At 34.9% G+C, this 22,494-nt stretch overlaps 2 protein-coding genes across 2 annotated transcripts; one reads left to right on the top strand and one right to left on the bottom strand.

Moving 5' to 3' along the window:
• The first annotated feature begins 7,012 nt into the window (after window positions 1-7,012).
• Faf2 (Fas-associated factor 2) lies at window positions 7,013-10,311 on the top strand. The gene is made up of 6 exons (XM_073969199.1): window positions 7,013-7,332; window positions 7,402-7,600; window positions 8,394-8,673; window positions 8,741-9,372; window positions 9,436-9,579; window positions 9,646-10,311. Exons 2-6 carry the CDS (start codon window positions 7,481-7,483, stop codon window positions 9,844-9,846), a joined length of 1,377 nt encoding a protein of 458 aa, XP_073825300.1. The 5' UTR covers window positions 7,013-7,332; window positions 7,402-7,480; the 3' UTR covers window positions 9,847-10,311.
• Window positions 10,312-17,982: 7,671 nt separating this feature from the next.
• Window positions 17,983-21,030, bottom strand: LOC141394598 (uncharacterized). Its single transcript, XM_073969276.1, has one exon. The coding sequence runs from the start codon at window positions 20,904-20,906 to the stop codon at window positions 18,051-18,053; it is 2,856 nt and encodes a 951-aa protein (XP_073825377.1). The 5' UTR covers window positions 20,907-21,030; the 3' UTR covers window positions 17,983-18,050.
• Window positions 21,031-22,494: the final 1,464 nt, after the last annotated feature.

Here is a 22,494-nt window from a genome sequence, read left to right as displayed (position 1 = left end):
GCATTGGGGGTTTTTAGCATTTCCATTCCGCTGTTGTTAAGTATTTTTTGTTGCGTTTGTAATAGGCAGGTGCAAGATTGAAGTAAGTGTTGAACCGAGGAGATATCCCCGCATTTCTGGCATCTGTTGTCTGTATTTTTGGTTAAAAGATGTTGGTGTGTTGCAATTGTATGCCCCATTCGAAGACGGGAGAATATACGAATTTGTTTTTGGTTGACATTAGTGGGATATACGGGTGGTATGTATGTGGCATGGCCCAATTATAGGTCCTCCGGCAAAATCAGATGATTTCGATTTGAGCTGTCAAAATTCATATTTGTCATTTGAATTCGCTGTGAGGTATTGAAATGTCGAACTGTATAGAAACAGGTAGATGTATCTCGAAAAAAGAAAACAAATAAACTTAATGTTGTACACGTAAAATGTCAACATTTGTTGTGTTTGTATGAGAATTTAATTTACAATAACTTATTTTAGCAGTTCAAGTTCGATTAGATGGTATTTTCTGTTTCGTCAAACAAAAATAACTACGGTAACAAATTTTTCTCGGAAAATGTTTTGTATGTATCTACCTGAATTGACAGAAAAGTAATTCGCCTCAAAGATTGTTTCGCCTCTGTTTATGAATTTTGACATTTAAAATCTTCGTTTTTCTTTGAATTCGCTTGATGGAGGACCTATTATTGGGCCATGGTATGTGGGATTTACTTGACTGTAGTGGTAGTGGTGAAAAACAGTGTTTGAATTTGCTGCTAGTTTTTCACAGCACAGCACAAGGTCTATGCTGGCGCTGTGAAAGTGACGCAGCATAGCACATAGCCACAGCATCAAATATAAAAACGAGTGCTATTGCTATGCTGTGCTGTTTTCAAAAACAAAATCGAAAACTGTTGCTGTGCTATGCTGCGAACATAAACGTAGCATAGCACAAGGTCTATGCTGTGCTTCTGAAATCTTCACAGCACATAGCATAGCATAGTCATCAAAATCAAAAACGAATGCTGTTGCTATGCTGTGCTGCGAACATAAAAGTAGCATAGCACATGGTCTATGCTGTGCTTCTGAAATCTTCACAGCACATAGCATAGCATAGTCCATATTTACATTAGGCAATTTTCCTTGCGGCAATTGCCCGTTTGTGGGTGAGAGAGGGTGTTGAAAGGCAAAGGGTTACCATATGCCTCACCTCTCTCTCCGTCAAACTGACAATTGCCGCAAGGAAAATTGCCTAATGTAAATATGGACTTAGTCATCAAAATCAAAAACGAATGATATGCTGTTTTCAAAAACAAAAACGAAAACTGTTGCTGTGCTATGCTACGAACATAAAAGTAGCATAGCACATAGCATAGTCATGAAATCGAAAAACGATTGCTGTGCTCTGCTGTGCTGTAAACATTTCTACATAGCATAATTAATGTTAACCAAGCAAACTCACTAACCCCCATTATTATAAATAAGCTTTCTTTGGTTATAGTTTGGATTTTTTGATCAGATTTTTTAGCGTTCCGGTTAAAATAATATTAAAATGTGAAAATTATATTTTTAATGTCTTCAAATTCGTTTATTTTGCGTTTTCAAATACATCCAATAGTAAAAGAAAACTTATAATAATGGCCCTATGAGTTGTTCAGTGCTGTTTATTGCTTACAAGGTACATACATGGTACTTTTTTCATCGATTGGATAATAAATGTGGTCTATAGAGTGATTTTCTGAAAATTCGCCTTTGGCCCTATAAAATGGGGACCAATTTTAATTTGTATTGGCGAATTTTCACTTTACAGATCACATTTATTGTCCAATCGATGAAAACAGTTTACAAGTTGCTAAACAAGTAATCCCACAAAAATTTTTGAAAATCGGGTCAGATTTTAATTTTGGCTATATAAAGGGCCCATGGAAACTTTGAGGCACCAGTGGCACGTGTTAACATACTCCGATTGAGCTCAAACTCTGTCAATCTTAATTTTTGACAAAACTAAACGTTTTAGGAGGGTGCCGCATAAAAATTGGACATCGATTTTTAAAACCACTCTAGTACATATATTAAAACAGGTACAAGTGGCAACAACATGCATTTAGAAACTCGAAGTTCGCTTCCATAAGCCATAGACGCCACTAGCGAGAATTTTATTAAATTTCATGAAATTAGGCGTTCTTAGATCGAATTCTCCACTACATCAATTTCACGATTTTACTCTACTGTGGAACTTGATCTAGAAACACAAAATGTTATTAAGTTGTTTAATGAAATGAAATGCTAGTGTGGTTCCCGACTAAATAAATTAGTTTCAAGAAACTATTGTTACTATATTTATACCCCCAGCCTTTAGGCTAAAGAGGGTATTTACACTTTGATACGACCAAAATGTGCCTCATCGAAATAATGGTTTTAGACCCCAAGTATGTTTGTACGATATCCGTTTCAGACAATTTTGAGTAGATCTAGCAATGTCCGTTCGTCGGTCTGTCTGTCTGGCTGGCTGGTGCGCACGATAAGTCTCGAACGGATCAATCGATTCGGTTTAAATTTTGGGTATCGAAATATTTTGTCCAGATTTGATTTAAGTTCGAAAATGGGCCATATAGGTCCACACGATAACTCTCGAAGGGAGTAACCGAATTGAACCAAACTTTGCATATGGTAATACTACCTCTAGGCATACATCAGGTTCGAATACGGATTATATCGGGCCACTCTCAGGTACTTCCCACACAAAATTTCGGTAAAGTTCAGTTTAGGGCCTGTTCAAGAATCGCTTTGATTTTTGTTGTAGAAACTTGCATCCACTGCCCCTCATATAACGGTATAATCTTCATCAGGGGCAAGTCCATTCTTCCTGAGAAAAGTCCACAATTTGGTCTTTGTAATATTTTGTGCAAACTTAGTTTAAGTTCGAAGATAAGTCACTCCTTCAGGTACCTCCCCCACAAAATTTCAAAAATGTTCGCAAAAATTGTGCACACGATAACTCTTGATAGGAGTGACCGATTTGGTTCATACATTACACATCCTAAAATATCTAACGACAGTAAAAGTTTTTTCAGGGGCAAATCCATACTTCTTGAGAAAAGAGCCCGAAAGTTGTAAAAAACCTCTATGGCACCATATGTAGTGCCTGGAAGGCTCGAACCGAATATATTACCGAATATAGCTATATTATGTTTTCGCAGGCTAGTGTGATAATCCTATCCATACTTTTGTCGGTGCATACGGCCAACATTTTGAAACTACCCCCCCCCCCCCCCTAAATACATAAGTTTTTTTTTTTTGGGGAAAAAAATTATTTCTATCCATACAGGATGAGGGTATATCTCTGTCGGCAAGGCCGACTGATACTTTTTTACTTGTTTTATAATATTTTGTGTCAAATTTGTTATATTTTAGCGGTCTATCGAAATGTTTTTATATTTGTCCTAAGAATAGTTTTAGAACGATCAATTATTCAATATTTTCTTTGAAATTTTGTTATCTATAACAACAATTACTTAGTCCCAATTTACATTGGGCGAGTTTACTTGCGGCAATTGTCATTTTGTAGGAGAGAGAGGTGAGACATATGGTAACCCTTTGCCTCTCAGCACCCTCTCTCACCTACAAACTGACAATTGCCGCAAGTAAACTCGCCTAATGTAAATTGGGACAAACTCTTGTGCCAGACACTGAAAATAACACATGAAAATATTTTAGCTTTTAGGAGAGAGCGGAGGTGAAGGAGCTCCCTTTCTCCCTTCTTACCCATAAGCTCAAAACATTTTCATGAAAATTTTCATAATCTGGCATAAGACTTAGTTGCAGAACATACAGGAATGTTTGGGCTTTTTACAGTAGACCAATAATAATAATCAGCAAATAGTCATGGGGTTTCTTTCCTTATTTCTCAAATTTTTCATTCAGGTAAGAGATTCGTAACAATTTGACATAAGAGATTTTTTGGTACTTTAAAAAATTATATATTACTGTTTTGTCAATTAACAGACATAGTAGTGTGTTAAAAATATCGAAATGTGCATTTAGTCATGGTTTCACAGGTCAATAGCAAATTCTGTTACATTTAAAATACATACATACTTCTTTGCCATCAAACATTTTTCTGGGTTATGTGCTATGCTGTTGACTTTGTTCATAGCACAGTACAGCAATAGTTTTCGTTTTTGTTTTCTTGACTGCGGCTGTTTACTATGCTGTTAAAATGTCTGCAGCACAGCATAGCAACAGCATTCGTTTTTTATTTTGATGACTATGCTATGCTATGTGCTGTGAAGATTTCAGAAGCACAGCATAGACCATGTGCTATGCTACTTTTATGTTCACAGCACAGCGTAGCAACAGCATTCGTTTTTGATTTTGATGACTATGCTATGTGCTGTGAAGATTTCAGAAGCACAGCATAGACCATGTGCTATGCTAATTTTATGTTCGCAGCACAGCATAGCAACAGCATTCGTTTTTGATTTTGATGACTATGCTATGCTATGTGCTGTGAAGATTTCAGAAGCACAGCATAGACCATGTGCTATGCTACGTTTATGTTCGCAGCATAGCACAGCAACAGTTGTCGATTTTGTTTTTGAAAACAGCACAGCATAGCAACAGCATATTTTTAGTGATTTCAGTGCTGTGCTGGTAGCAAATTCAAACACTGGTGAAAAATGCTTTTGTAACTAGGCGTTTACACCAGACAGTTTGTCTTCAAATACAACTCTGATTTACTAACACATACATACATTTGTCGTTTGTCTTCCAGCTGTCCATCATTTTTTCACAGACAGCAAGGAAGACAAATTTTTGGCATTTTTGTAAAAATAAGTGAGATAATAATTGAAATGTGTTGAAAACAAAAGAACATGAACAAAAACAAAATATGTGAACGGAAAACAAAAGGATGTCGATGATTTTCATTCAAAATTTTACAACTGTTTTTGCAGTTGTCGGGACGCCTACGTCACACAGGCAAGTTGTGGTATTTTGACAATCAATACATGAAGTCAACTGTCCTGTCATTTGTAAACGCAGGTTTAGTATCGAAGTAGTGGACAAGTTTAGTAGAAACGAATTTTTTTAGATCGATTTTTTCGATTAAGGGATCATCTGTTAGTGGGGCCGTGCAAGCATATTTGGCTGCTGAGTCTGCATAAGTAGTTCCTTTTATTCCTACATGACCAGGAAGCCAGAATAGTTTAATGAACTTCTGATGAGATACCAATAGTTTCGAAAGGCAAGGCAGTAAAGATATTGGCCTATAACCAGAGAAATCTGTTTTATTTTTGTTCGGCTTAGGAATGGCAACTACGATTGCAGATTTCCAGGCATGAGGAATTATTCCAGTGTTAAAGACATTATTATATAAATTGAACAGTTTTTTCCAAGTTGTATCAGAGAGGTTCTTGATCATGATATAGGAAATTCGATCGTGTCCGGGTGTTAGTCCCTTTACTTTGTTCAAGGCTAGTTCGAATTCAGCCATTGTAATGCTTGGTTTACATTCGGCGTCGTTTCGTGATTTCAAAGGCGTTTCGTGATTTCGCGCGGAATCAAGCAAAATTTATCATGATTTCGCATACAAAAATGAAATCATCTCATTTCGTGATTTCAGCGAAATCAACATCGAAATCAGAGTACACATGACATACAACCCTGTTTTTGCCTAAAAAAAGTACCAAAAGTTGCAACATTTTTCACGTTTTCAATAAACAAGGTATACCCCGGTTACACTATTGAAGGTTAACCCACTGGGTTTAATAGATTCAGTGGGTTAATCTCTTCTGGTTACACTTAGCTTTTCGAGGATATAAACTGTCAGCTGATGTTTGTTATACAAAATAATAAATAAAGTCGTGTGTTACACTTTTACAATTTCTCGTATGAGATATCGTCCCCTCTTTGCTCATATTGGCATATTTTACACACAGGGATACATTTTCGTATCATGGTATCAATCGTACTTTTTGTTAAAAAAGTGTCTATTGAAAAAAAAATAATTTTATGATTTCCAAATAACTTTAGATTTATTAACTCCGTAAAATCTCATGCGACCAATCGTAAACGTGTAAACACGACAAACTCTGTTGCAAAAACATTTGAAACTTTTGGTACTTTTTGAGTAGAGTTGGATTATTTTGCACAAATACCGAATACAACACTGTATTTTTGGTGGATTTGTGTCGGATTTAAAATAAACCCAGCCATGAGAGGATTTAATTTTTGTATGGCAAATCTGGTCAGATTTGAGCAGATTAAGCAAATAAATCCTCATGAACCGTGCTAGTAGATGGTCAATTGCTGCAACAAAAATTTTTATACTATGTTTACATTTACGAAATCCACTCGATTTCATCTGTCAATTCCTTTGTGTATACGTCAAACGAAAACTCATCTGAAATCGATTGGATTTCATTTTACGTTTGAGCAATGGAATTGACAATTGAACCCGAGTGGATTTCGTAAATGTAAACATAGTATTAGCCCACCTGATTGTTATGTTTATTGTCAAAAACATTATTGTGATTTAAAATACAAAGAAACTCAAATCAGAATAATATAAAATCTGTTATGTTTGTTGTCAAAAGTTGGTAACAAAACTCTGATGGCCGACCTTCTATAGGCCTTAATTTATTCATTCGTGGAAATTTATTGGTCTGTTCCAGGGGCTCAATTCTGTTTCTACGAAAATATGAAATGAAAACTTTTATAAAGGAGAAAACTGTGAAATGAAAAAAATTATAAAGAAAATATTTTTCATTTCAAATTTTCATAGAACAAGAATCCAGCCCCTGAACTGCAAGAATCTACTATTTTTTACTATTTTCTTCGATAACATAAAGGAAAAAATGTTATCGTAGTAAAAAGTACTAGCTTCTTGCATATTCTGGAACAGAACATATATGTTGACATTTAAGCTTTAAAATATTTTCTATAAAGTATAGAATTTGCTTTAAATTACGTCTTGTTTACGTTACGAATGTACTAATTAGCGCTAACAGCATTGCCAACAACTTTTATATCTGGCAATGTCATAATGATTTTTTGACATATTCACATCACAAAAATAAAAAAACTAATTGTCATTATTTTTTACCAGATCCGAATTCACGGAAATTTAAGGATTTTTTAAACACTTTTTTCATTAATATCTATGCAATATTTTTTGCAACAAAACTTAAAAGAACGGAGAACGCGTTGCTGCAATACGTAACTATGTTAATACATATTGGTTTGGCATAAATGTCCTATACATAAGGAGACGCAATACAATAAACAGAAGTTTATATCGCCAGACCAATTAACAAAACGAAAGACACCAAGGCAATCAAGACACCTTAGCAGTTGGTGGGTAGATAGATATCAGATTGAATATCAGTTAATATCCGTGTTTTCATACTTGATACGCATTTATAGATTTGAGGCATTATTTGGATAAGAAGAAACCAACTCTTTGGAATCAACTACTGCTATTTACACATACACAAACACAAAGATGGATGATGGACTTACTAATGAACAGACGGAGAAGGTGTTACAACTACAAGATCTTACAGGCATTGAAGATATGAGTATATGTCGCGATGTTTTGATAAGGCATCAATGGGATTTGGAGGTAAGTGTTATATTGTGTGTATTGTGATTGCCACTGTTTTGATATTTTGGGTTTTTAGCGTTTTTGTTAGAACGATAATGAAGCAATACACACCAGTAGTTTTTTCTTAGGCGTAGGTACTGGTGCTAATATTGCTAATTAGTAAGGGTGTTCTTGTTTTCATTTGGAGCACCACGTCATCTTTGGGGGGTTGCAAGTGGTTTGTTATGGCATCTTTTTTATGGTGAATCACTAATATTTTTTCAAGGGAGTGACACACTCTTGCGTATTCTTTGTCTTTAGTAAAAATTATTATAAAAGTGCTTATTAAAAAACGATCCTTGTCGTTCCAAATTTTAAGAAGCCAAAATTAGAAATATTATGTCCCATGACCTTAGTCTTTGCAAGACTGGCAATAGAGGGGCTGAATTCCGAAACGTCAGTTGCTTTTTTTAATGTCAGTAAATATCTTAGGCATCCTATTACATATCGCTGTAATATGCACATGCACATTTTAAACGCAGAATACACACAAAATATGCATCAGGTAGAAAACGGTGTATATTTAAAAAAAACTTTTACAATGTACGAGCAATAATTAAAAAACAAAACGGTTAATGACGTTTCAGAAACGAGCCAAGTTCGTCCACGAGAAACCCAAGGAGAGTATCATGCTCCAATAATATATTAGGCCCATTCCAGTCCATTATAGAAATGGAGCCATAATAATTTTGAGCCACTAAAACAATTTTCCTCTAAGCTTTTGACATTTTTTTTCTAAAATATATTAAAATCCTATTTATATTTTTTCCAGGTGGCCGTACAAGAGCAGATGAACATACGCGAAGGTAGGCCCTCCTCATATGTGGGGTCTAGAGAGGTACGAGCACCTGCCGTTATCAATGATCGTTTCCTGCAACAGGTCTTCTCAGCACATATGCCCGGAGGACGAACATCGAGAGGTAGTAGTTCTGGTCCAATGCCACGCAGTATAACCGGTATTATTGGTTATATTATCAATATGGTGTTTCAATATTGCTATTCCACAATATCTAGCATTTTGGGCGCTTTCTTTGGAGGAAACGAGGAAAGGAGTAAGTAATTCGCCAACTCAAGTTGTTTTTGAAAGATTGATTTTAATATCTCCTGCATTATTTACAGTTGTCACAGATCCCTTAGGTGATGTTATGAGTTTCATACAAAGCTACAATGAACGTTATCCCCAACATCCGGTATTCTATCAGGGCACATATGCCCAGGCCCTGAATGATGCAAAACAGGAATTGCGTTTCTTACTGGTATATCTACATAAAGATCCCACAAAGAACAGTGACGTAGATTCATTCTGTAGCCAAACATTGGCTAATCGTAGCGTTATAGACTTTATCAATCGCAATACTTTATTTTGGGGCTGCGATGTATCATCGCCTGAGGGGTATCGTGTCTCACATTCAATTAATGCTCGTGCATACCCCATTATGGTACTTATAGCTTTGAGAGCTAATCGCATGGTCATAATGGGACGTTTTGAGGGCGATTGTACTGCAGATGAATTGGTGAATCGTTTGCAAACTGTGATCAACGCCAATGATGTGTGGTTAAGTCAAGCCCGAGCGGATCGTTTGGAACGTAATCTAACACAGACATTGCGCCAACAACAAGATGAGGCATATCTACAAAGTTTAAGGGCTGATGAAGAGAAGGAGCGTATGCGTGAATTGGAACGTCAAAAGGAAAGGGAGGCAGAAGAGGCTTTGGAGAGGGAAAAACAAAAGGCAGAGGAACGTAAGCAGGTAAAACACAATTCTCTATAGGACTAACAATGAATATCCATAATAATATGTTCTTGTTTTCAGGAAATTGTACGTTTGAAAATGGAATTAGTCCAACAAGTTCCATCTGAACCACCCGCCGATGCCCCGGATGCCATTAGTGTAGTATTTAAACTGCCAAATGGTGCACGTATTGAACGTAGATTCCAGCAATCAAATTCACTTTTAGTAAGTTTTTTGTTACTTTATTCCATTTCCCAATTTACTAAAATTGTTTTTGTTTCTTTCACTCAGGATCTTTCCAATTATTTGTTTTGCCATCCATCAACACCGGATGAATTTGAAATAACAACGAATTTCCCCAAAAGAGTTTTACATTCGAAATCCTATGAAACGGATAATGATGCTGCCACGTTATCAAATGCTAATAAAACATTACTGGAGGTCGGTTTAACAAATCGCGAGGTCCTTTTTGTTAATGATTTGGAAGCGTAATATTAAAAGTACATTAATGTGATGTATATGAATTAATCATGAAAATAATTATCGCAATGATGATGATGATTCTTAAACTAGAATATTCAAAACTTTCCACAGCAAGAGAAATGTTATGATGAAAACAACAACAAAAGTAATAAAACAAATGAACGGCTTTTATTGTGTTTAATTGTGTCGTATCATTTTAAAGACATTTTTGCCCACAATACAAATGAAGCCAATTTTATTTAAACATTTAACAAAAAACCTTTTTAATTGGAAAAAAATGTTGGTGAATAGAATTTCTAATTTTGTTAATATATTTTTTCGCTTATTTTTTGTTTTTATTTAAATAAATTTTGTTTATTTTCTTTTGTTCTCATTTTTAATGCTAATTAAGCACCCAACTCACATTCATATTGCTGGAAAATGTAAACAAAAAATACAACAATTCTTGTAATTTAATAACAAAAATAATAAAAATTTAATTGAGTTTTTTTTTTGTGGGTAGGAGATGCTGCAATTTTACATTAACAACATGTGGTTTGTTCCAGTACAGCAAAAATCTACTATTTTTTAATATTTTTCCGATAACATAAAGGAAAAAATGTTATCGTAGTAAAAACTAGTAGCTTCTTGCAGGTTCTGGAACAGAGCAATGGTTTTATGAGAACTAATGGGTCGATTCCGTATTGCGAGGCGAGTCATATCGCGTCGTCTATCGTCTCTGTGACAAAATTTAAAAAATGCACTACGATTGCAAATAATCGTCGATAACAAGTTATCGGTGATGTAGCGGAGCGTTTTTTGTTTTGATTTCAATAAATTAGAAAAAAATATCAGAACAAGTTGTACACAAAAGTTATAAAAGTTATATGGTCTGTTCCAAACTGCAAGAATCTACTAATTTTTACTATTTTGTCCGATAACATAAAGGAAAAAATGTTATCGTAGTAAAATATAGTAGCTTCTTGCAGGTTCAGGAACAAAGCAATAAAGTTTTCTAAAATGATAAGCTCAGTGGAACTATTTTTTGATTATAGTGAAGAAGATATATTTAACGTAGCATCTATCAGACGACACTTAAGAGATAAATCTAATCCTTTAGAATTGTCATTAGTATTGCGAGTTTGTTTCCAACATTCATCAAAATAATTTTATTTTTTTAGGTTTAAAGCCTATTTTTGGCTTCCAAAAGACGATGTTATCTATATAGTAGAGGCATTAAAAATGACTTAAAAAACCCACAGATCAACAGCAATACAGCCACTCCTTAAAGTGTGTGTGTTTGTGTTTTATTGCAGAAGGAAGCTTTCAAAGATCCCATGGCAATGACTTTAACCTCGGGATCGCTCAGCCCACATTGTCAAAGGTATTAAGTGAAGTTCTGGAGTTAATAAAGGAAAACTGTATAAAATTTGGATTGTTGCCAAATTAACATAAGAGGAAAAGCGTCAAAAAAAAAACTTATTTTATTCAAAAACAAATTTCCCGGGCGTACACACGCACATGTAATGGGACCAAAGGAAGATGTTCGCCATTTATGTATATCTGAATAGACATTTTTTGAGACATGTTTTTCTTTAGTCTGGATTTAAAATGGGTCCATACTCTGTGCCATTAATCTGGTGTACGCACACAACTATTTAATTGCTCCGCAACATCCTTCCACACCTCATCAGAAGTGGCTTTAGTTTCGCCAAAAAGTCTGACTACACGAGCTACGTTTGGGTGGGCTTCCATTTTTTCAATTTCAGCAGCATTTCAAATTGTTGTTTTGTAGACATTTTTACCAATCTAAGTACTGAAACACTAAAAACCGTATATACTGTTACGGAATTAGATTTAACTAATCTCCGTGTAGACGTTGTTTTATTCCCCAGTACGATTTGTACCAAATAAAACAGGGTTCGTTTTAGATTACGTTTCTACAATGCTTTATTTACTTTATTACACTTATTCAGAACCGACTTTAATTACTAAGCACACAGCAAGTCTCTAGTTAGCACGCAGCTATTCTTTTACCGATCTGTTCAGTTCAACGCTTAAAACACAACTCCTCCGTCATTGCCATTTCCCCGGTATTTATAACCCAAAGTCTCCCTGTTCTAGAGTCCTCCAGAACACATATGGCAACATCTCGAATCTGTGCAGCGAACACACAGACGCACATTCGCACTAAGCGAACAACCATACTCACATACATACATGGGGGAATACAATTGGACGACAAGCACAGTAATGACGTAACTACAACAACAAACAAGTGCAATAAAGAAGTAACAAACTAAACAATAATTACATGATTATGGCAAAACAAAATAAAAGCACATTAATGAAAGGTAAAGTAACATCTAGAATAATGAAGAGAGTTCTACATGATAATTGTTGTTGCTTAAATAAAGTAACTGCGTAATAAAAACTTTACGTTACAATTCAAATTTTTAAATTAACGGAAATTAAACTAAACTAACTTAAACCTATCAGTTACATTCGTAACAATACTATTAAATAAATTCACTTAAAATAAGTGAAAATGTTACTTACGTTTCAATTTTTCGTTTTTATTCGTTTGTAAAAATGCACGGCCATAGCTAATTTGTTGTCGTCGGGCGACTTTTGCCGTACGTAATGGAAAAATTGCAACTGGCGACACGACTCGCCTCGCAATACGGAATCGACCCATAAGTCACTTGTATGATCAGAAAGGGACTCAAAAGTGACTCCCCGTAATTATTAAAAAGAGTTCAATTTAAAATACAACAACATATGCGTTGCCATCACAAATAAATCATTGAGGCGTTTAAAATGTGACTATTTTTTTGTTATTTATTGTCACATTTTGATCTTCATGAAGATTGAAAAATGCTTAATCAAAAAAGGGTCATGTAGGTGTTTGAAAAATGATTATAATTATGTATCTTCTGATCATATTTTGAAAAGTTAGGTGATTAAAAACTAATTGTTTTGTTTTACTTTTGTTTTGTTGTAAATAATTCTCATATACACTTTCTACAAAACTTTGATATAAATGTAACGTATAATATTAAGAGTATAGACAAACACAACACATGTTCGGGTTTTGCCAAGTGAAATGAAGAAGCAGTATACTAATCACCGCGCAACATAAAGGACAATTATATGCTGTTTATATTAGAGCTTTTTGCAGGGTTAACCTTCTTTATATGGATTTATTTGAAATATAAGCAATGAAATTGACATTTAAAACCCAGTAATGTAACGTATAATATTAAGAGTATAGACAAACACAACACATGTTCGGGTTTTGCCAAGTGAAATGAAGAAGCAGTATACTAATCACCGCGCAACATAAAGGACAATTATATGCTGTTTATATTAGAGCTTTTTGCAGGGTTAACCTTCTTTATATGGATTTATTTGAAATATAAGCAATGAAATTGACATTTAAAACCCAGTCGGTTTGTCAAATCCGGTTATATATAAACGGGGTATTAAAAGAAATAACAAAGCAGAAAAGACAACAAAACAAAGAAAAGAAACAAAAAATAATAAAAAGAAAATTCTTTTAATTTATTTCGTCTAATAAAAAGACTCATAAATGACTTCCTAAAGATTATAAACATGATAAACACGATTATAAACATGACTCTTAAATTAATCAACAAATCTCCAATAAATGATTGAAATACGACTCGAAAAAGACTTTATATACCATCAGAAAATGGGCAAGAATGACTCGTAACTAATGCAGAGGAAGACTCATTTGTGATTTGTTTAGAAGAGTCGCCTGAGGTTACGTTTTCCTCCCGACAAAGGAGTCATTTATGATCAGAAAATGAGCTCATATTCCAGCTTTTGATTCGTGAAGTCGGATCAAAAAAGACTCGAATTTGATTAAAATTTTCATAAAATGCTGGCTGGGACCAACTAACAACCTCACTAGCGACAAAATTTCCTTGTCAGTAATCAATGTAAGTGCTTTGAAAGTAACTTCAAATTTTTTCCGATGTCAGTTCGAAAAAATTGAAGTTTCGACTATAATATGTATACGCAACTGTCTGCAAGTTACTTGCATTTGTAAACGGGGGGTAATACATGTACTCAATTGGCACCAATTTACTGGCATGTGTAACTGCAGTGTGAAGAAAATAATTGTCATAAAAGTTTTATTAAAGTTATCAGAATTTTCATCTTCCTCAACTATTTCAACATCCTCCGCTGCAAAGTTTGGCAAAATTTCATCTTGTCCAATCTTCATTATAATCTGGAACTTGACAAGGTTAATTTTCTTGACTTATTGCAACTTCTGTCATTCCATATACAGTTCATCTTTCTGAACAACACATGTAACTTTTTTTTTCATTGGAGCTCTAAACTAACATCCAGACGAAGGTAAGTGATTGTGTAGCGGCTAATTATTACATACAGGTATGTGATGGAAAAAATGTGATTTTTAAATAAAATAAAAAAAGACGTGTGAAGCAATTCGATAATCGTTTATTTTTCTCGTTTTGAAAACGATCCTATTTTTGTGGTCGATTTATAAACGATGTAATGAATTTTGATATTTTTAGGAAAAAACACGGATATAGAATAGACAAATTTACATTTATTTGCCTTATATTTAGTATATTTTGTTAAGAAAATATTTGATATTTCGATAAAAAACACGGATCGAAAAATCTACTTTGAACATGTTTCTTTCCTCTAGATTAGTGAAGACATCCGCTTAATATCGCAGCAAAACCCAGCAAAATGTTTGCCTCCAAAGATGCAGTTAAATGATATGTACAAGTGATCTGGATGTGCATCAAATTATGCATTTTCACTGATGATTTTTACAAGAGCGTGACTACTGAAAGATGCACTCCAAAGCACTGCATTTTAACTAACCCTTTGGCACTGCATTTTAACTGACCCTTTGGCATTGCATTTTAACTAACCCTTTTGCACTGCATTTTAACTGACCCTCTGGCACTGCATTTTAACTGACCCTTTGGCATTGCATTTTAACTAACCCTTTGGGGTAGAATAGGAGGCAGTCCAAAGCACGTGTTTGGTACAGGCATTCTGCGGAAATTGTGCAAGCCATTACAAAATATGCCAGAACAAATAAAATGCATTTATTATTTGTGCAAAACAAAAATATTAACAACTTTATTACATTAACACAAATTATGAAAATTCTCCATTGAATTCAATCGCAAACATGCGTGTTTCCTCCGCTTGCATTTGTTCCAAGCAGAACTGTTTTTGCTTCATTTGCTAAATGGGTTGTCTTCCCACCACCAGTTAAGATTTCGACACGTACTCCAACAGCACTCCATTCGGAAATTTTCTTCTGGTGAGTTGCCGGAAAAATGTTCACAAATTAAATATTATTTAAATATTATTTAGTTTGTATTAACAAATGTTTGGACATGTTAACACGCTTATCTCTTTTGGAAAATGAAAGCCGCTGCCTGTAGAGATGTACAATCTGATTTATGTACATATAGGGATCTCTAACAACTGCTAATAAAATGTAGCGAACGGAGTGCCTTTTTCACGACTCCGTTTGGACTGCATCCGGATGCTGTTAAATTGTGAGGAATTGGAGTGCCTTTTTCACGACTCCGTTGAACTGCATCCGGATGTTGTTAAAATGTGACAAGTGGATGTGATTCTTTGGATTGCATCCAAATGCGGTTAAAATGTGAGGACTGGAGTGCCTTTTTCACGACTCCAGTTGAACTGCATCAAAACATGCCGTGACAGAACTAGTCCACATTGCACTACTTCCAATTTATTTTGCTGGGGATTTATGTACATGTAGGGATCTCTAACAACTGCTAATAAAATGTAGTGAACGGAGTGCCTTTTTCACGACTCCGTTTGCACTGCATCCGGATGCTGTTAAATTGTGAGGAATTGGAGTGCCTTTTTCACGACTCCGTTGAACTGCCTCCGGATGTTGTTAAAATGTTACAAATGGATGTGATTCTTTGGATTGCATCCAAATGCGGTTAAAATGTGAGGAATGGAGTGCCTTTTTCACGACTCCGTTTGAACTGCATAAAAACATGCCGTGAAAGAACTAGTCTACATTGCACTACTTCCAATTTATTTTGCTGGGAATGTTTGCCTCCAAAGATGCAGTTAAATGATATGTACAAGTGATCTGGATGTGCATCAATTTATGCATTTTCACTGATGATTTTTACAAGAGCGTGACTACTGAAAGATGCACTCCAAAGCACTGCATTTTAACTAACCCTTTGGCACTGCATTTTAACTGACCCTTTGGCATTGCATTTTAACTAACCCTTTTGCACTGCATTTTAACTGACCCTCTGGCACTGCATTTTAACTGACCCTTTGGCATTGCATTTTAACTAACCCTTTGGGGTAGAATAGGAGGCAGTCCAAAGCACGTGTTTGGTACAGGCATTCTGCGGAAATTGTGCAAGCCATTACAAAATATGCCAGAACAAATAAAATGCATTTATTATTTGTGCAAAACAAAAATATTAACAACTTTATTACATTAACACAAATTATGAAAATTCTCCATTGAATTCAATCGCAAACATGCGTGTTTCCTCCGCTTGCATTTGTTCCAAGCTGAACTGTTTTTGCTTCATTTGCTAAATGGGTTGTCTTCCCATCACCAGTTAAGATTTCGACACGTACTCCAACAGCACTCCATTCGGAAATTTTCTTCTGGTGAGTTGCCGGAAAAATGTTCACAAATTAAATATTATTTAAATATTAAATATTATTTAGTTTGTATTAACAAATGTTTGGACATGTTAACACGCTTATCTCTTTTTGGAAAATGAAAGCCGCTGCCTGTAGAGATGTACAATCTGATTTATGTACATATAGGGATCTCTAACAACTGCTAATAAAATGTAGCGAACGGAGTGCCTTTTTCACGACTCCGTTTGGACTGCATCCGGATGCTGTTAAATTGTGAGGAATTGGAGTGCCTCTTTCACGACTCCGTTGAACTGCATCCGGATGTTGTTAAAATGTGACAAGTGGATGTGATTCTTTGGATTGCATCCAAATGCTGTTAAAATGTGAGGACTGGAGTGCCTTTTTCACGACTCCAGTTGAACTGCATCAAAACATGCCGTGACAGAACTAGTCCACATTGCACTACTTCCAATTTATTTTGCTGGGATGTTGTTTGCATTGTTTGTAAACTTCTCCTCATGTAATTGGACAAGAATTTCCATACTAAACTTCCATATAGGTCAATTTAAACAAGAACACAAATTTATTTTATTTGTTATTAATGGGTCTATCTTGCATTACCACTTAACTTGAGTTGTCAGTTGTCTGCGCGACTGAGATGAAATGTTGTACCATTAATGTCAACTCAACTGGGTGGTCGATAAACATGTTATCGATCTGTGTTTTTTCAAACTTGTGACCTCTATTCGCAAAAAAAAAACTATTTTAAAAATAATTTGCGCTTTGGATAATTCTTTTGTGTATTCTGGACAATATTTTAATATTTTGGCTGAGTTTTCGAGCAAATTTGGAAAACAAAAGGCGTATTTTCGACTGCCAAAGGATGCCGTAGTTTACATTGTGGAAACTTTAAACGTTCGTGTTGGTGGTCCATTGCTGATTAAACTGTCCGAAATGGACCTCCACGCTTCATCCGCTGTGGCTTTGGTTTCACCAAAAACCCGAACTCCTCGGGCTAAGTTTAGATTTTCACTCAGTTTATCAATTAATATTTCGAACTGTTGCTTTTCACCATATTGATACACAAAATTTATTAATGATGCAAAGATTCAATAATTGTTAACAAAATGTTTATTTTTCCTTCTATTTTACTTCTTGTTTCTTCGAAAACGTTCACTGCAACTGAGAATTGGTGCTTGCTGAAAAACAGCCGCTTCGTCAACTGAGATTCGCAACTTCAGTTTTGAGTTACCATACGTGGATCAATTTTGACAACTGGCAACGCCACTCAACGATAATCGATTAGGGATCACCAGTCCGTTTTTTGTTTGTGGGAATTTAATGAAATTGAAACAACGTGGAATTGAAATTCGATGCGGATCCCATCACATCTAAAAACAATTCAGTCGTTTTGGGCAAATCGATTCGAAATTCATCACATACCTGATAATATTTTATTCTCCATATTTTAACAATAAATTAAATACATGATTTTTATTAAAGTTTTTCTTTTGATTTTACAATACATAACTATGCAGATAATTTTTGCAAAAAAATGTTTATTCTCTCTGTTCTGTTGCAGTGGCGCCGCATACTTGTGATGAACATGTATCACTCGTATTTTGATCATCTTCCTCCACCTCCTCCGCCTCTCTTTTTATGATTACAGCGGCGTTGGCGGATGTTGCAGGCCCAATACCAAATTTTGCCAAATATCCTACACTATCTTGTATGCTGTGCTTTCGTTCTACGTGTTTCCTTATATCATTATAATTTATAATGCCCGTACCACAAACTGGACATATATGCTTCGGTCTATTCAAATCATGAGAAGCCATATGCGCTGCTAATGAACCATATTTTCGATAGCATATCAAACACATACTGGCTGGCCATTCGGAACGTGGATGGGTTTTATTAACATGCTCCGAACGTTCATAGGCTGTGGTAAGATTTACCAAACATATCGGACATTCAAAGTTTCCTTTGCGAAAATGATTTCGTCTCAAGTGGCCATAGAGTAGTCCCAGTGTGCAGCAGCGATTATCACATATATTACAAACAAATGACCTATACGGCATGTGGGTAAGTTTGTGTTTTTGTCGATGCGATAGACTTGTTGTAAGTATTAAATTACAATGTTTACATTTTTGTTTGCCTTTGGTGGCATCATAGACAGATAATTCCGATTCGTTAAAGAATGTGTGCTCCTTGGTAACGTGTTCATTCCATTCCTTTGGCATATCAAAAGATTGATTACACTCAGCACAGGCATAGGAAATAAAATTTTCAAATTCATTTAAAATTGTTGCATTGTTCGAAAATGTACCTAGGCCATTATTCACAATTTCTGGGGTGCTGGTGGTGGCATCATTTTTTGCTCTGGATTTACGTTTACGGGGTTTTGGTGCAGAAGCTTTTACTATTTTGTTCCGAGTGTTAACGTCGCCTTGATCATCATGCTGCAATGATCTCTTTACTCGCATACCAATCCCATGAAATCTCCGTACATGTCGTTGAATAATATCTAGTTGCCTGTAACACCGTTGGCATATTAAACATCGGTACGGTCCTGGACGAATATGTTTTATGTAATGATTCAGGCATATTTCACTGTCAACACTACGTATCGTCGACTTACATTTCTTGCAAACCATATCAATACTGTTTGGATTTCTGTAGAAATGCTGTAGAAAACTGTTGTGAAATCTGTTCAAATGTTCATCGATATCTTCTTTGCTGGAGAAAAATTGAAGTTTCTTGCACTTTGGACAAAATATTTCAATCCAATTTAGTTCATCATGAGAAAATTCAGGATGTGTAATAGGTTTCTGATCTGAATCAATGTCTTCACCACATTTCGTTTGAAAATGTTTTATTGCCGTCTCCAAATCTCCTATAGATCTGGAACACTTTAGGCATCGATATGGTAAATGAGGTAAGTGGGTGAATCGATGTAAATGTATGTCTTTTGACGATTTATCTAAGACCCCGCTGCAATCAATACAAAGGAATGTGTTACCATTATCGACCAAACGTAAACCTTCTAATGTGTTGATGTGATGGGCTTGTTTTAGATGCAATTGCCAGGATTTAAATGTAATGAAGTCTTGCTCACAAAAAGGACATATGTGACATATATAGGACTCAAATGATTTCCATTCAGCAGATTCATATACAGCGGCGACAGTGCTGGCCAATAACGAATACGACGACGACGGCGCCAAAGTACTAGTACTGGTAGTAGGCAAATGCTCTTCCTCATCGGATTCCATACTGGTAAAATGCGAGTACATTTCATCACAAAAATGCATCGATTCCTTATAGGTTAATTTACTTTGACAATAACTACAAAACCACAAAAAGTCTTCGTTATGGACAAGATAATGCTCCAGTAGTTTATGAGTACCAGTATCAACAAATATTTGAGAACATTGGAGACATTCAAATTGCTTCTCTCCGTCATGACTATTTATGTTTTGAACAAAGTTCAATTTTTCCCAATTGTGATCACATAAACCATGTAAATTCATAAGATGGTCATAATATTGACTTTCTCTAGCAAATCTAGGATGGTTACATAGGGGACATGTGAAAAATCCAAACTTTGATTTATACTCCTTATTGTGTATATCCATGAAGTGCAGTTTCATCAGCATCTGTTCCGGAAATTCCAAACCACAACTTGTTAGAGGACAATAGGCAAAGTTTACCTCCTTCATCTGCTTGTGATTTTCTTTCATATGATCTAAAATAGCTGTTATATTAACCAATTTACGTTTACACATCCTGCAGACAAAAACTAAGCGTCTTTCCTTGCAGTGAATGCTTAGATAGTGTAAATAGTGAGTGGATAAAGTGGTTAAAACCAGGCAACAATGCTTACAAGTAGCTACCCGAGATGTATGATATTCAAAGTATTCCTTGATTTCCTGACTTAACTTGGAATGGAACTTATTAATATGTCTGGACCACATATTAAATCTTTTAATTGACACTTTGCAGATGGGGCACAACATACGTATTAAGTCCTGGCTAAGTAAATTCTCAATTTGTTTATAAACATCTTCTGTTCCGTTTTCGTTGTTTTCACTTTTGGTTGTTGACGCAGAGTTTGTATTGCTTGTCTCCGGTTCATTGTCTGTATCAGATGCTTCATCTTCATGTTGAAAGACATCTTCATCACTATCTTCATCTAAGTAACCATCATTGTCGTTATCATCCATGAAATGTATTGAAAATCCCTCCACTTGATATGATCCTTGTTGTTCCTGATATCCGTCATTGTAGTTATTGTCAATTATAATTTCTTCTTCCTTTACCATCATTTGAACATTTGGTATTAATTGTGTGGGATATTGGTCACTTTCATCCTCACTTTCGACAACAGTTTCTCGTTTTACCTGCACTTCCATTATTACTTAAAAAATTGTAAATTGTTTTGCTGTTTGGATTTTGCAAACCTCTAATTTTGATTATTTTCTTGCTCCGTCCGTTTTGATCTCTCATCCCTCCCTTCATTATTTTTATCGATTTTTAACACCGAAAAATTAAAGCACGTTTACATCGATGTTGGATAATCCAAATAGAACTGGCAAAAAATCGATGACACTATCGATAGTATCGATTATTTTTTAACAATTCAATATCGATAGATAGTTTTGTCTACCTATATTATCGGATTAAAGCCCCTAATGTAGAGCTGGCAAAAAATCGATGGCACTATCGATAAAATCGATTGTTTTTTAAAAATTAAATATCGATAGATAGTTTTGCCTATCGATATTATCGGAACAAAAACCCACAACCCAAAACTCAAATAAATATAAATTTCGCTGCTTTTCGGTTTTGTGTGTGTGAGAAAATAAGCCCGTTGTCACACGTACATATTTGTCGGAAAGGTAAAATGTATTTTTTTAAATATTTTTATAAGATAAAAGCAATTTTTTATTCTCCTTTGCATTTCTGTGAACTACTTGTGCAAAATGTCAAGAAAAGCATTGACATTTCCGCCATTTTCATCTCCAAATTAATGGTGTTGACACCTTACCGATAATATCGATAGTAATCGATATTTTAAACTATTATATCGAAAATATCTAATGTTGGGAATATCGATGGTTTGCCAGCTCTACCCTAATGTCTTGTTCAGACTGATGGTAATTCGCTCTCTATTCGTTGTTCGACCCCAAATTACGATGTAATTACTTCATTTCCCATACAAAATTTTGAGAACGAACAACGATTTGTGTACATTGTTCAATTTAAATTACTCTCAGAACGACGATAAAATTTGTCCCATCTCTAACAAATGAGAGAATTGATCAAATAAATTAATTATGACAGGAAAAATACAAAATTTAAAAATTTATTAAAAACCCAAACATTTTTAGAAAAACTGCAAAATATGAATGAAAAGTAAACGGTTTAACGACTAGTATACATTCCAATCATAGCAAATTTTGTCTCCTCTTTCATTGGACTTGCATTTCTTGTCCATCGTTTGAAATTCGCGAACAAATTTAGAAACAAAAATCAAATGCCTACCGGAATGTCTGTAAACTAAAAAGTTATTTTGGCAGGTCTCTCGTTAATTTTTAAAATAGAAAAATTTGAACATATACTGAAAACACCAAAATTGTGAGAAAAAATAGAAACCATGAAAGAAAGTAATATAATTTAATATTAAATATACATACAGTGTCCCACAAATGTCTTCGTACCCCTGGTAATAAAATATTTATTAGTGATAATCAGTAGCTTTGGAAAAAGTTTTGCAAAATATTTAACTGTATTTGTCCTTCTTATACATTTCTTCCATGTTACTTGAAAGAACTGGCGAATTTTGTTAAATAATTCAAATGTTATTCACGAAATACTAAAAAATGTGCCCTTATTGATCCCACAAAAGTCTTCGTACTTTTCGAAACTTCTTTGATTTTATTCAAATTTCCACGGTTTCTGTTAAAAGTCAATGAGGAGGAGATGTTCGGATACTTTTCT

Source organism: Musca autumnalis, unplaced genomic scaffold (assembly GCF_047663935.1).
Source record: "Musca autumnalis isolate F117 unplaced genomic scaffold, ASM4766393v1 scaffold_2, whole genome shotgun sequence".
NCBI lineage: Eukaryota > Metazoa > Arthropoda > Insecta > Diptera > Muscidae > Musca > Musca autumnalis.
The sequence above is the reverse complement of the archived record's forward strand: the minus strand, read 5'-3'. Positions and strand labels throughout refer to the sequence as shown.